The sequence below is a fragment of the Python bivittatus genome, unplaced genomic scaffold (assembly GCF_059951505.1).
Source record: "Python bivittatus isolate LINGU-HERP-01145 unplaced genomic scaffold, Pbiv_v1 ctg000320_np1212, whole genome shotgun sequence".
NCBI lineage: Eukaryota > Metazoa > Chordata > Lepidosauria > Squamata > Pythonidae > Python > Python bivittatus.
In genome coordinates, this window is record NW_028277052.1 from 11,715,526 (window position 1) to 11,730,185 (window position 14,660).

The 14,660-nt window shown below is 45.2% G+C and overlaps 1 protein-coding gene across 3 annotated transcripts in view; it reads right to left on the reverse strand.

Moving 5' to 3' along the window:
- The window catches only part of ROBO3 (roundabout guidance receptor 3), a 146,765-nt gene extending 137,153 nt beyond the window's left edge, over positions 1 to 9,612 (reverse strand). For all 3 annotated transcript variants that reach the window (XM_088139100.1, XM_088139101.1, XM_088139099.1), the window contains exon 1: positions 9,127 to 9,612. In XM_088139100.1, the coding sequence (XP_087995226.1) occupies positions 9,127 to 9,199 (73 nt within the window). In that variant the 5' untranslated portion in view covers positions 9,200 to 9,612. The remainder of the gene's footprint in view (positions 1 to 9,126) is intronic.
- Positions 9,613 to 14,660: the final 5,048 nt, after the last annotated feature.

Below are 14,660 nucleotides of genomic sequence, written 5' to 3' on the forward strand. Positions count from 1 at the left end.
GCCTTGCCTTCTTGAGCCAGTCCATCAGTTGTCAAAGCCATGGTTTCATTTATGTACGTATTTATATATATTATTCATATATATTATGGATGATGAGTAGGCAGAACTAGTTCTTCAACAGCACAATGGGATATGTTCTGGCCCCAGAATTAAAAAAAAAAAAAAAAGCTAGAAGAACACATTGCATGTTGGATGGAAGCTGCAGATAACTTGATAAGAATAGACTGGATCAGAACAGACAAAACCCCAATCCTGTTTAGCTTTTTCAAGATCAACCAAGATCAGGAGTTGCCACCTGTTTAATATGGGGCTAATAATAATTTGTAAATATTTATCTCAAGATAAGAACAGTGCCTGTAGGGGTTTTGTTTCATTTTACATCCTTCCCCATATACCACCATTCTTATCCAAGGCAGGGTTCTCCTACCAGGTACAAACATGAGGAAGGAAGGTAGTCGTATGGATGAAAAGATCAGCTGAACACTCCCAAATTCTTTCAAAAAGAAAAGAAAAGCCTAGATTTAAGACAGGGGCCAATTTTTGCCAACTAGCAGAATACAAACTGAGGTTAGGCATGGGAAGACTTCTCTCAAACAGGGGCAACTATTCTTCAAACTATCTGTGCAGAAAATTTACACTGAACACATTCAGAGAGAACTTAAAGCTCAATGCCTGATTTGCAGACATTCCCCCCACCCCAAGAAAGAAGGCTGTGAACAGCTTTTGCTAGTCAAAGGGACAAATGTTGCAACTATTCCAGTGTTTTCTTTCGGTTTCCCATCAGAACACCCCAAAGCACCTAGTTCTTAAGTCTCAGACAACTTAATATAATCTGCTAAATGAACCTCTACTGACAGGATTCACCCAAAGGCTAAGCCATAATTTATGAACTTGAATGGTCAAGTTTATTGTACAACTGAACCCAAATAAGGCAATACTACATTATGGTTTAGAGCAATGTGTATGTCTGGTTGCCATCTTCCTTGCCTAGCAAAGGAGTAGAGAACAAGTCAGAGAAAGAAGGACAGGAGGAGCAGAGAGAAAGAGGCAACTATTCATGATGATTATTAAAGACATCTTTTATTCCTTTATTTATTGGTGAACATCTCGTCTCTTTTGGAATTCAGATTTGTTTTCATTACTGTTGTGATTTTTTATTTTTGCTATCGTTCATTTGCTTTTCACTCATTTCCCTAGTCTATTTCCTGCAATATGATGGCTAATGATCTTCCTTCCACCTAAAATTGCTGTTTCCTAAAATTGCCATGCCTATAGCATGCTTTGAGAGCATTCTGGGGAAATTAAAGAAAGAAAGAGAGCTCCAGCTGCAAGGGGATGTCAAAACATCTGTCCCCCGCCCACGTATTTGATCTATGGGGGGACCAAAAAATGCCATTACCTTCATTTGTTTCTCAGAGAACAAATGAAATGGAGATTCCCTAAAAAGAAATCCTTAGGGACATAATTGTTCACTAGGAGCAGAGAGACCCAGGTTCACATCTATGCTCACTGGATTATTTTGAACCAGCCACAATTATTTATCTTTATTTGATTACTTTTTTACATTTTACAGGCTGTCCTTCAAAACAAGGTTCCACGGAGTGGCTTACGAAGATTGTGTTTAAAATTACCACCTTACAAATAGCAGCTAAAAATACGAACATGCAAACAGTAATCATTTCTAAGCCTCCTTTTCTCTTCTCTTTTCATGTAGCTCAGCCTTTCCCCACAGGGTTTGGGGGAAATTATATCAGTGGGTGGGTTAAAGATGGATGCTGCCTTGAGGACTTGGGGTGAGAGTGAAATAAAGTACAAATGCCATCAGCAAACAAGATTGTGTAAGGCTGAGCCGTTAAACGATTCATCAAGAAGAGTCAAAATTCTGCCATAGTTTTGTCAACTGGTTATCTAAAGGACCATCTGTCTTCTGCAGCTTCGCCTGGACATTGTTGGCATGCTCCAGGTCCTATCCATTAAGCAGTATCACCTAATGGGACCTAGGAAGTGTGCTTTTTCTGTTGCAGCACCTGCCCTCGATCTCCCCACCAAGATACATATGGCTCCCCACCCTGGCCATGTTCAAAAGAGCTCTGAAAACCTGGCTTTTCCCCAGGCCTTGGGTTAAACTGGGTGGCAGGTTCTACATATTTGATTGGCTTTTAATGGCTGCTTTTCATCTGGACATTTGGGTTTTTCATTGTATTTTAGGACTGGTTTTACTGCATGCTACCCCAAGTAATTATAGAGTTGAGCAGCCTTATAAATAAATGAACTGTTAGAAAAGATCAAATTGCTCCATACCCCAAGCCATGCCCAAAATATCCACGTGTATGCAAGGAAAATCTATTAAAGCTTTCCTAAGTAGATGATCTTCAGCCTTTCCGCAGGAATGTTCAAACCATTAGTTTTGTCATTCTTTTGTACCGTGCATCTCATATTTGCAACTTTCCACTGAGCTTGGTGCACAGATGACTAGCTCAGCACCCAAAAGGCAAAAAGAGAAAAAAGGATAGTTGTGTCCCTGCTCCAAAATTCAAGATCAATTGAGGACACTGCAATCAGTCAATCAATCAATCAATCAATCAATCAATCAATCTCAATCAATCCAGGAACCTTATTTGGAGGGACAAAGATAAAGTGTCACAGATCTTTTGCCTTAGAGGAGACAAAACAAAATTGTTGTAAATGACATAACCCCATGGACATTCCAGAACTGCTATTTTTATAACTCTCTGGAGTATAAACTATGTTACAGTTCTTATCTCACCAAGCTAAACTTCCAAGATTCAAGAAGACGGTTGCATCCAAGGCCACCCTCTTGCATGGCTGGACAGGGATTAAAATCTTTCAACACATTCACATGGATAACTTCCTCAGTTTAACACTTGACAGGCTCCAAGCAAGATCTGCTTCCACACCAAGCAAGGGCATGAGGGTGTGTTTTGTTTGGGTTTGGGTTTGCATGATGTGCGAACTCATCTGTGATAGTGTTGCATGATGTCTGAACCAACAAATGCTTTAACCAACCCTGGCTTAGCAGAAGGTGTGAGAGCCCCTGTTTTAACATCAGTCATTAAAAAAAAAAGTACAATTCCATAGTACTGACTCTAAAGCTTTGAGCAACTCTTGATGCGGTCTGCAAACAATGGCACAAAACTTAGCCAAGATTCTGATTTTACAAAAGGAATGATACTTAAAATTCATCAGAGCATCCTGGTGTTTTCATTAAAAAATACATGTAATAATAAGAGTGAATCAAGGATCTCTGTAATACAGCCAGCATCGAAGGACGTGTCTCAACCTTGCCCATTCCACAGCAACAGATGCACTCAGCAAATTAGATATTTAGGATGGTATAATTCCCTCAAGTCAGGCTGGTGGCAAAACATGGAAAAAGGGCAGGGATTAAACTTTACCAGATTTCTCCTGCAACTTTGCTGAGTAAAGCGCTTCTTTAGAGAAGGCGGAGTCCAGAACGTCTATGAAGAAACACGAGCCCTGGCTTGTCCTTCTACAGTAGCGGGACACAACTTTTTTAGGATGGCAATTTCCTGGTCTTTGAATGGCATGCCACTCTTCAATCAGTAAATTGGACCACAATAAAGGATTGGGCCCAGCCAGAAAAGAATCTACATTTGATTGTTTTTTTTTTAATCCTCAATGAACATGGTGAGCATGATTACTCTCCATGTATTTCATCTTCTTGCCCTTCAGTCATATTAAAAATGACCATTCAATAGCAATTTTTGGAAGGGCTCTGGGGAGCACTTAGAAAGTTTTAGGGACTTCTGCCTTGGAAACTCATCAAACCCATTCATGTGAATGCTATTAAAGATCCACAGGGCATAGTTGAAAGGTTTGCCTATTGCATACATGGGTGGAGGATATTCTATATACCCAATTTAATGCCTATGGCAACAAAGAAATGTGATACCAAAATCTGCCTTGCAATTTCTCAGAAAAGCAGCTTCTGTTCTGTTACCTAATTCTCAGGGCACTTGGCAATTTCTTTCAAATTTTTCTTGGAGATGTTGAGTTCATGGTTGGAGGTAATGGAGGGAGCTACTACTGGTGCTATTTTCTATTATGTATATTGTTCCTTCACTCTAAAGCCTTCTCAGCTGCCAAGCCTTCCCAGCTGAAAAAGCCCCATGGGAAGAGGAGTACCTCGTAAGAATATCCTTGGGGTTTAATGGAAGTGTAGGAAGCTAGGAAGGTTTTGGACTGTGCAGAGAGGACTGAGCCATGGAAGACAGGACACCCCCATGTTCTCATTGCCCACCTCACAACTTAAACAATGCAAGACCATGACCTTCTATGAGAATATCAATTTCCTACCCAACCCACCCATTGAAATCCTCTTGTCCTTTTAAACTTCAAAAGGAACATCTCTTTCATCAAACCCATTGAGATAAAAGGGATTCAAGAAGATGTTTCTGCAAGTGCTACCTTAAAATGCAGCTATTCCCCAGCTGCCTACATGAGTGAGCCCTGTTCAGATGGCCCCAGCTCTTCTTTGGTTGGCAGGATCTGACCTAGAATTTGTCCTTACAAGGATCACACCATTCTCCAAGGATGTGATGCCAACAGGAGCAGCCAGCAACTCTCGAGGTTTCCGCTGGTGCCGTTTCTTTCCTCCTCCTCGCCTCCCACCAGCATCATCTGCTGCCATGTGAAATTGAAAAGCAAAGTCCCTGCCAAACACTGAGATGCAAATTTTTTTTTAAAAAGGGAGGGGACATACCCTCTTAGTGGGTAACAAGTCAAGCACTGTCTGCCCTTAATTATCTCAGCAGTTTCACAGAGAAAGGAGGTGAATAGGCTGAAGTATTTGGGAAGGATGAGAAGGTATTTGCTCAAGTGACTTGGAGATTCGGTGTTCAGGTAACAACCAAACCGAACCAGAGAGATGCCTTCCCTGAACAGAGGGTGATGAAAGCCTGCCATTCCATTTTTCTGTTTCTCTGCAGTCACATAAACAGGCTCACTAATGATTAACTTATCAATGGTTTATTCAAATGAGTCCCATTTTCTGAGTTTGCATCACACACTGTGCCACAAAACATATGGGTTCCGTTTGCACAACCTGCGAGGCCAAAAGATGTGTGACACAGCGTGTTGCACACACACTCAACATCCGTGTTGCACACACACTCAACATCCGTTTCCAAATGGCCCAAATCCTTACGTGCAAAACTGGGGAGCGGGGGAGACAAAGGCCTTAAGGCTGTCAGCTGGAGAACACACTTCATGTTTTCCTCTCTCAATATCCTCTCACATTTCATATTCTCCCTTCAACACCTTCTTTTCTTCTCTGCCTTTCTATTCTTCTCCTCTTAGGACAGCTTCTAAAAAAGCACTCTTCCCATTTTACAAATAGAAAGTTAAGGAGAAGAATGGATTTGTCAAAGACAGCTGAAATTGCCACTTCTGCTAAAAATAAAGAAGGATACAGATGCAGTTAAACCTCTAGAGATCTGGATCAGCCTAACTTGAATATAGACGGGTCAATGTGTTTGTATATATGTGAGTGTGCACACACACTTGGAAAAAGTGAGCTGGAAAGCCAGACTATCTGTCACCAGCATGGCACAACATTGAATAAAACTTATTTAGTTCAACCACCACCCAACCCCAAGGCCTGGGAGAATAGCCAGGTTTTCAGGGACTTTCAGAATGTCATCAAGATGGGGACCATACAGATCTCAGCGGGGGGGAGGATACTTGTGCTTAACAAAAACTCTGTAGATACCACCTCATCTTAATTCAGCTCTTCCATCTATAATCACAATTAAACATTTCAAGTGCCAGGCACACTTCTCAGACAGGATACCACAATCTGATTATGTTAAAAACAGCACCAAGCTCCAATCATCAGTAAGTTGATCAGCCTGGCAGGGGCTGATGGGAGCTGAAGTCCAGCTAATCTGCAGATGCCAAGATTGGGGAAGACTGTTTCTTATCCTCTCTCCAACAGCGGATTGATAAATGTCTCCATAAAGTGTAAAACAATGTTTTCCAAACTTGGCAATTTTAAGATATGTGGACTTCAACTCCCAGAATTCCTCAGCTAGCACCAACAGGTTATATTAGTAACAGGTACTATGTACACTAGCACACTTTTTACCCTATTTAGCAACTGGTATTCAGACATAATTAAACTAAATCTCAATGGTCAAAGATCACCGGTCATGACAAGTAGATGTTAGGAGGCCTCTTCTCCATAAACTCATCTCATAATTCCCCTAATAAAGAAATGCAGCAGGCCACAAGTCAATCCTCAAATGCATCAAGAACATCCATTGGAGACCCTCCTCATATGTCACAATTTAAGGGTGGCCCTGTTTTAAGTGTTTATTTAAACATATGTTCCTACAACACCTTCTGGATTTGTAAATACACATTCCTTATTAGAATGTTTGGCTGACAATCAGGAACTAGGATTGACTGAAGTCTTTGAAACTTGGGTTACGATTTTATGTACCACTTCTTCAGGAATAGGCTGCGTGAACGTCCACGTGAACCAATCTGCCTGCTGATACTTCTCAGGGGGACTACTTAACCTTCAAGTCCCTCTTCTCTCTCCCTCTGTCTCCCTTTGATTAAAAATACATAACTGGGAAGCTAGTGTGCTGCAAAACAAACTTGTGCAAGGAAATACTACTGGAGGATCTGTTATCATCTTCAGCTCCTGCAGAAAAGGTGGGCCGCACACCTCATGAATAAATAAGGTTGCAGCTCGAGTTTCTAATGCCCCTAACTTAATATCTCCTATGTTCTCTCAGAGCCAGACTGTTGCCTGCAAATCTGCTTCTTACAGAAAGTCAGATGGATGTTTTTGGCTCTGCAGAAGTAAGTTAAACTTTGCATCAGTCTCTGAATTTTTTTCTGAATAGACTTTAATTTAAAAAAGAAAAGAAGGGAAACCATGTCTATTTCAGGGTGGGAACCTACTCAATGATTACATGTGAACCTTGGGGACTGGTACACGCTCCTGGCAACTCAGCAGTGTTATTCCTGACCTCTGGACCCTCTGAAACATGGTGCCTGCTCTCAGCATACTATGAAACAGCAGCCACGTTACTCCCCGCTCACTTCCAAAGTGAATCCATCCTCTTTCCCTGTTGCTATAATTCTCCAACAGGTAAAAACATTGCTCCAAAGCTCGATGCACCAATAAAGCAGAGTGCTGGCAGAGAAAACAGCAGGAAATGTACAACACTTGCCGATTTATCACATTTTAATATAATAAAAAAACCCTCGATCAGGACTTCTGTCCCTAATGTCCCTAATGCTATGCACTCAGGCGAGACCTGCTTCTACAAAGATCGTGTCTGCTGCTGCATTTTACATTCCCATTAAGGTAGGACTATTTGAGCCAAAATGGAAAAAAGGGAGGAGGGGACATCCTATGAATATACAATTCTAAAATCTCATGAATTTTCCCCACCCAACCAAATGGCCTGTGACATTCGAGTTGCAGCAACGGCCAAACAACAAATCAAACGGAACCCTCTCCCTCAAAACTGATTCTTGGTGATAAAATCCAGATTGATCAGAATGGGTTGGAAAGCTGGACTGCCATTTGATCCTTCCCAAAAGCTGGAAGGAATCCTCCCAAAACATGTGCCCAAATTCAAAACAGCAGCGCACTCCTCCCACCCCCCCAAGAAAAAAACCCACCCCAAAACCAACACTCACAATCACCACCATTCAAAGCGTTTTGGTTTTGTTTAGCTCGCACCTTCTCTCTTTGGAGGAATTACTTCTATTTTTACTTGACCCAGTACTGCACATCCTACAGTATCTTTTGGCTCTGAACAACACACCCACGATTGTTTTCCATCTCTAGCCCTGAGAGCAGATTTTCCAGGCGTCTGCTGCCTCCTTTTCTGAAGAGCATCCTCCTGCCTCCTCTAGCGGCCAGATTTTTAGGGGGCCTGTAGTGCGGATTTTGACTTCCTGCTGAAAAGGCTGCTGAGATCATTCAGTAGGAGGGAAGCAAATTAAGAACAGACCCGGACAATTATAAGGCGCGCACTTGTCTAAGAACGAGAAAGAGCTCCTAAACTCATTGAGATGAGCTGGATGGACACGCAAGTCGAGGGAGGCGCGGAGTCTTCCGTTGTCAACGGCCTGAAAGGTCAGTCTCCCTCCCGCTGACTGCCTCGCCTCTGCAACTAGCTTCTCCCAGGCAACACCCCCCCCCCCCCCCGCCATGTGCCCTGTTTTCATCCCTCGCGGGCCCATCTGTTCCCTTCACGAAAACGGCAAAGCCTGGCTGAGGCTGGGAGGACGCTGCAAACACGGGCCAGGTGCTTGGCTCAGGGTGAAAGGCCAGGGGGAGGCGGACTCAGCGGCTGCCCCGCGGGACCTTTCCCGACAGGATCGGGCCCATCTCGCACGTTGCCCGCTTCAGGCAAGGAGCGAGAGACCGCCTGGCCAGCCACGAGCTGCCTGGATTCGCGGCACGCACCGCATTCGCGCTGGAGACAAACTGCATATGGCATTGGCCGCCTCCCCCCCCCCCCCCCGTCGGTTATTTAGACACGTGTTACTTGTCAAGCTGCAGCATAGCGATCCGAGAGGGGCGGGGGGGGGGGGAACAACTGGCGAAGCAAGCCTCCCTGGGCTTGGATCGGGGTTGAGCGCGGTCCTTGGCTGAGTTCAAGCCGGCGACGGAAGCAAAGAGAGGGCGCTCCCCCCCCAGCACACACACACCAGATAATATCTCCTTTTGTTGGCTGCCCGCCTCCCGGGAAACCGCCACGACCTTTGTAACACGGGGTAGAACCTGCGAGGCCGTCGCCCCCCATTTGCTCAGCCCCGAACAGACCCTGAGCGCTTCGCCAAAGACTTCGCTCCGCTCCGACGCAATCCTTAGGGGAGCCACCAAACTCCAGAACTCTTGCTCCCCCGGGCTCAGGCTCCCTCCTCAAAGGATGCTCCGCAAGGCTCCCCACCCTGCGCCCCCAGCTGCGCCCAGAGGCGCTGCGCTTCCCCGCCCAGCCCAGTCCCCGAAAGGCCAGCTAGCAGCCTCCCTGCGCCCCGGGGCTTCTTTGGGGGAAAAGGGAAAGTGGAGGGAGGGGTGGAAGCGGGAGAGCCGGGGGAGAAGCCGCCTCTTACCTGCAGTGGGTCCCACCAGGACCGGCCAGAGGCACAGCAAGCTCCGGAGCCAAAGCGGGAGCCTCCGCCGCATGGCTCAGCTCCGCCAGGGACGCATCCGGCAGAGGGAAAGCGGGATCCCCCTTTCTCGCAGCGGGTGGAGGGCGCGGGGCGGCGGCTGGGCTGGGCTGGGCTGGCTCCCAGGTCCTGCCTCCGAGACCCCAGTCGTGGCAGCAGGCGCGAGAGAGGCGGCGGCGGCGCTCGCTCGCTCGCTCGCTCGCTCGGCTTCCAGGAGGGAGGAGAGCGAAGCTTCCCGGAGCCGCGCTCCCGGCAGGCTCGCCGCTGAACTCAGCGCCAGCGCGCCTTCATCTCCGAGCGCACGCCGGGAGCAACTCCCGCCAAGGCGACGCTCAAGCGGAGGTGCCAACCCGCTCGCCTCGGAGCTGCTGGCGCTGGGAAGCCGCCGCCGCCGCCGCCGCCGCGGAATTTGCTCCAACTCAGCTGCCCCGGCCCATTGTCAGCCGGCGGGTCCCTGCCTCCCTCCCTCTCTCTCGCTTAAAGAGACACCGACTTGCCTCGGCTGGAGGCCGGGCACGGGGAGGAGTTGGCGCCAGCCCGGGGGGGGGGGGGGGCGGGGGACGGGAGGGTAAAAGGCTGGATGGGTTTGGTTGCCAAACCGCGGCGGCGCGCTTTGAGTTTTTTCCTCTATCCCCGCGGGCGGGCAGCAGCAGGAGTTCCCACCGAGGAACTTCGCCGTGCAACTCTCGGTCGGATGCAGGGGGCGATTGGAAACCGGGATGCTCCAGTTCCCATTATAACGCTGAAGCCCATCGTTCTCTCGGCATCTTCCACGCAAGCTGGTTCTCCACGAAGGTACATTGTCGCGTTTGAAAGCCTTGCACCGGCTCACCTACGTGGAATTCAGCGGACTACCCAATACACACACACACACACACACACACACCCCTCTTGCACATCGGGAGGTCCACCGACTGTCCATTGTATTGGACGTGGGTGGAATGGAGTCAACAGAGAAAAGGGAATGGCCGGTGTAGCCTGCAGAGCAAGACTGAGATCTTTGAGGAAAACAGGACACTATGTTTGAAAAATGTCCTCTTGGGGATCTGGGGATCTCTGACAACAGTGGAAGAGACAGGAATTCAACAGGCACCTGAGGAATCCACATTCTTTTTCCTGCAATCTATTCCATTGTTAACAGACTTCAGACTCCAAGGAGGAGCAGGAGGAGGTGTTCCGCTGCTGAAGGAGATCACCAACCAGACGCCACATTGCTCCAGAGACCACACTGTGCCTACAGAACCGGGCCTGAGTAAAGGGATGCCAGTAGGGTTGTGGCAGGGGTGTGGTAGGCTATTCCAATAGTGCTTTGTGAAGGCATGCTGAGAGTTACTGATGATCAGCTTCTGGAGAAGGGCAGATCTTCCACCTCTAAAGTAATGAGTCAACAAGACCTTGAATTGTTGGAGTCCACTCTTGTTCAGAGGCAGGACAGAGTAAAAGAGGTGCTACCTGAATGTCTATGCTTCATGCCTCAATAACTTTCCATCCACTGAATCTCCCTTTAGTATCCTTGCAGAAAAGTATCTTTGTCCCAGGCCTGGGGGATGTCTCTCCCTGACTCCCTGATAGGGTACTACTCTTGCAGGATAGACTAGCATTGAACTAGAAGACTAGAAAGACACGCTGTAATGCAGCTTCAGGCATTCCTTGTACAAAACAATTTGGCTTGCTTTTGCACTTGGCTGTGGCTTTAGCAAAAAGCATGCCTCACGCACACATCCAGTCTTCACTTCTCTAAGGGGAAAGCTTACTTTACTGCTTTCTGAACCTACTGCAGCAGCGAAAAAGATCTTAGTGCAACACAGTTAACCACACTAGAGATGCACAACTTCCAGCTCTAGAGTTGTGTGTTGAATCTTTCAAAAATCTTCCATCAGGGATCTCCACAGTCTCTGTGTGTGTGTGTCTGTGAAAAAACAGATGGTCGCCATGACTGCTGCACTGCACACAATTGCAGCCCTGCCCTTTTTTTACATCTGCCCCACGTGCATTATCTGGCATAAATGAGTCCAGAACTCTAGCAAAGATCCATCTATTCTTTCCCAAGTGGGGGTATCCTTGTCCGTGTTTCTGGCTCCACTTATTGCTGCTTTTGGCCCTGCCCACTCTCCGTACTGGCATACTTCCAGAGTAAGCATTGATCTCCTAACCCTGATCCAAAACCATTTTGTGCTTAAAAAAAAAAAAAATGAAACCAAAGCAAAGCTGCTCATTTGCAGGTTGAGGAAAAGCTAGTGAAATGGCAGGCGTCATCATCTGCGAACTTCTGTCACAGCTCATTAATGGCAAGACCAGGACCCCACACCCTTCGCCACCTAGGTAATTAAAAGGCAATAGCAGCTGCCTTCTCCCTCATCACACTTGACATTTGCATATCAATAAACAAGACCCCCTTTTAACATAATAAATGTGGCAGTGCCATGCGATGGACATACACAAATTAAACATGCGTGCGCACCTCCCCCCCCCCAAAGCTAGACTGTCAGACCATAACACTAGGAAAAATGGAAAGAGATAGAAATCATGAGGGAGGGGGGAATCACCCAAGACTAAAATGTCTGCTTGATTCGAAAGAAATCTTAGTATTATGCATTCCAGACTCTCATCAGAATCCAAGTAACATACCTGGTAGCTAATTTTGTGCCATTGTCCTAAACTGAAAGCAGAAGAAGCTTCAAGGAATGCAAAACAGTCATTCTTTTCCTTACTTGTACTCTGCCACCTGCAATAAACTGAGAAACATCCACGAAACGAATGCAAAACCAAACCAAACCAAAAATGTCTGCCTGTCAATTTCATTGACTTGATTGAGTGTGCAAAGAGAAGGAAGGGAGTAACCAGTGCTTATTAGCAGACTGGCCATGCTATCCTAGAAATGTGCCAGTATGCATTTCACCAATGAAATCAGAGGGATATCTACCCAGAAATCTATTACATGTTTATTCTCAAGTGAGGGGGTATAAGTATGCACACCTTCCTGGGAACCAGTCCCATAATAGTACTTTGTTTTGAAAAAACATACATGAAAATGCACTGATGAGTTTTTAAAAGGAAGGAAATTCCTCCTGAACTAAATGGGACTTATTTGGGAGCAGATGCACACAGGACTAGGCTGCACATCCATCAATGAGCAGTGTTGTCTTTCATACTGCTCTCAATGAAGAGTAAATCATTCATGCCTTCCCATTCTTCAGTTGAAGGCGAGGTCATATGATCAGCAGAATTGCCGACTTGCTGAACTGGAGCACGCCAAAGAGTAGCAGGGCAATTGCATGTTTGAATATAAACATCTAACTGCATGCTGAAAATCATGGAAGTGGCTCGTTTTAACAAGTCTCCTAGTTTTCTTTGTACATCGAGGAGATATCTACAGTTAGATTATCTATATCTGTAGATGATTCAGAAATGCAGTTCCCTTCCTTGAGTTCTCCCAAAATGATACAGTCTGTCACATGATTCTGCAGAGAACATGGTAGGCTCAGGTCCTCTTTGAAAGTTTGCTATGGAGGCTTTTGTATACCTGTTGGGTCCCCAGGTTTATGTATTTATTTATTTGATTCATATCGCTGCTCACTAGCATACAACTCTGAGCAACCAACAACAAATTAAAACAACAATAAAAACATCAACCAGAACCCAAAATTGATCACACCTGGACCAGTACACATATTCTCATCAATAACCCCCCAACTGGGCTCACTTAATTTCGTAGTCCAATGCCCAGATGAAAAGCCCATTTGTAATGCTTTATGGAAGGCCATCAGGATTGTGGTCATCCAGATTTCAGGCATTGTGTTCCATTGGCCAGATGCAGTGAACAGAAGGGAAAGTTCTTGGGTCCCATGAGATGGCACTGTTTAATTGAGGACATCCCAAGCATGCTAACCCTGTCAGATCTTGTGGGACAGGAAAAAATAATTGGAGGCAGGCAGTCCTGCAGATTTCTTGAACATCAGTTCCTGTAATCCCTCAACTATTAGAGGCAAAGGGAGCATTGGCTGAGAGTAATAGGATCTGTAGTCCAATTCACTGAAAAGAACTAGATTGTGGAAGAGTGGTCTAACAATTGCTCTTCTCTTTTCCATCTCAACCTCATTCTGTTCAGACTGTAATCTTACTGAAATCAGATCAACATTTGTGTAGATATCATCTTTCGAAACAGAAAGAAGGGGGCAGGGAACACTTGATTGATCCTTTTTAAACCAATGCTATCATTTTTTAAACATGTCACCACCTCTTCATGACCTTTCACCCTTTGGAAGAGGCTCAGCAGGCTTGGTCCTTTCTTCTGCAAAGTGACCCATCCATCTTTCATGCATCTTTTTGTAACAGGGTCTAACACAGACTTAGACTGCCACACACTGATAAATACTAATCATACGGTTTTCCAGTTTCTGAAACTCTGATAAGAACTATTTCTGCATAAGTTCTTCCCCACTTGCCATTCCAGTTCTAAATGAAACAGAAGAGTGATCGTAAGGAACAGAATAGCTGTGAATGAAAAGTGGCACAGGCAAAGTCTGTTGCAATGCCCACAGACTTGAATATTTGTCAGCTGAAGAAATCAGAAAGATTCTTCATCCATTTTTCTAATTCTGCCACTGAGTCACAAGCTAAGAGCTCCTCCAGGAAGCAATTTTTCTTTCTCTTTTTCCTCTGGAAAGGACTAAAATAGATCAAGACGGAAATGGTCTTTTTCATAGTACAAGATTCTCTCAGCATAAAGCTTTTGGGCAAATAATTATAAAGTATCTGGACAATTGGAAAAAAAAACTTGCACAGAATTAATGTTCATCAGTGAAGCTGAGAAAGTGATAAAAATGCAAATCTGTTGCTAAATTAACCGAGAGCACCAGTCTCAAGTTGGAAGAAGGAATGATTTCAGCATTAAAATCTAGGCGCCTCATTTGTTCAAATCTCCAAATGAATGAAAATCAGAGACTTGTTTATAAGAAATGCTAACAACAAGGAAATTGAAGTTATCCCATCATTATCTTGCAATTGACCTTAACTTGGGTGGAGAATCCACTGAGATTTTCTTGGAGATAGAGAAGAAAAAGGAAGCTAATTTCCATCAATAGCTTGCCTAAAAGTTGAAAGCCCCCTAAATTAGAGCTGAGCTAAATTTCCCAGAAAGCATTTTTCTATATTCTGAGATTCTGTCTTTTTGTCATCTGACACACCTTCCCAAATGAAGAGAGTCTTCAGTGTGTTACAACACGTTGCTGGGCAATGCTAGATCTTCTTGCATGGGTGAAGGATGAAAAAATACTTCCTGGGTCTTCAGAGTCAGTGAGGTAACAGATGGAAGTCTGTGTACAGCATTTCAAAGGGTCTCCATGTAACAATCCAGAAGACATCTCACCCAAGGTCATAACTTGGATTGACATGGCTCTACTGAGCCACCCTGATGGATCCCAATGGACTGACCCTGTACATTACAGCAACTTTTATTTTTTTAAAACAATATGTTA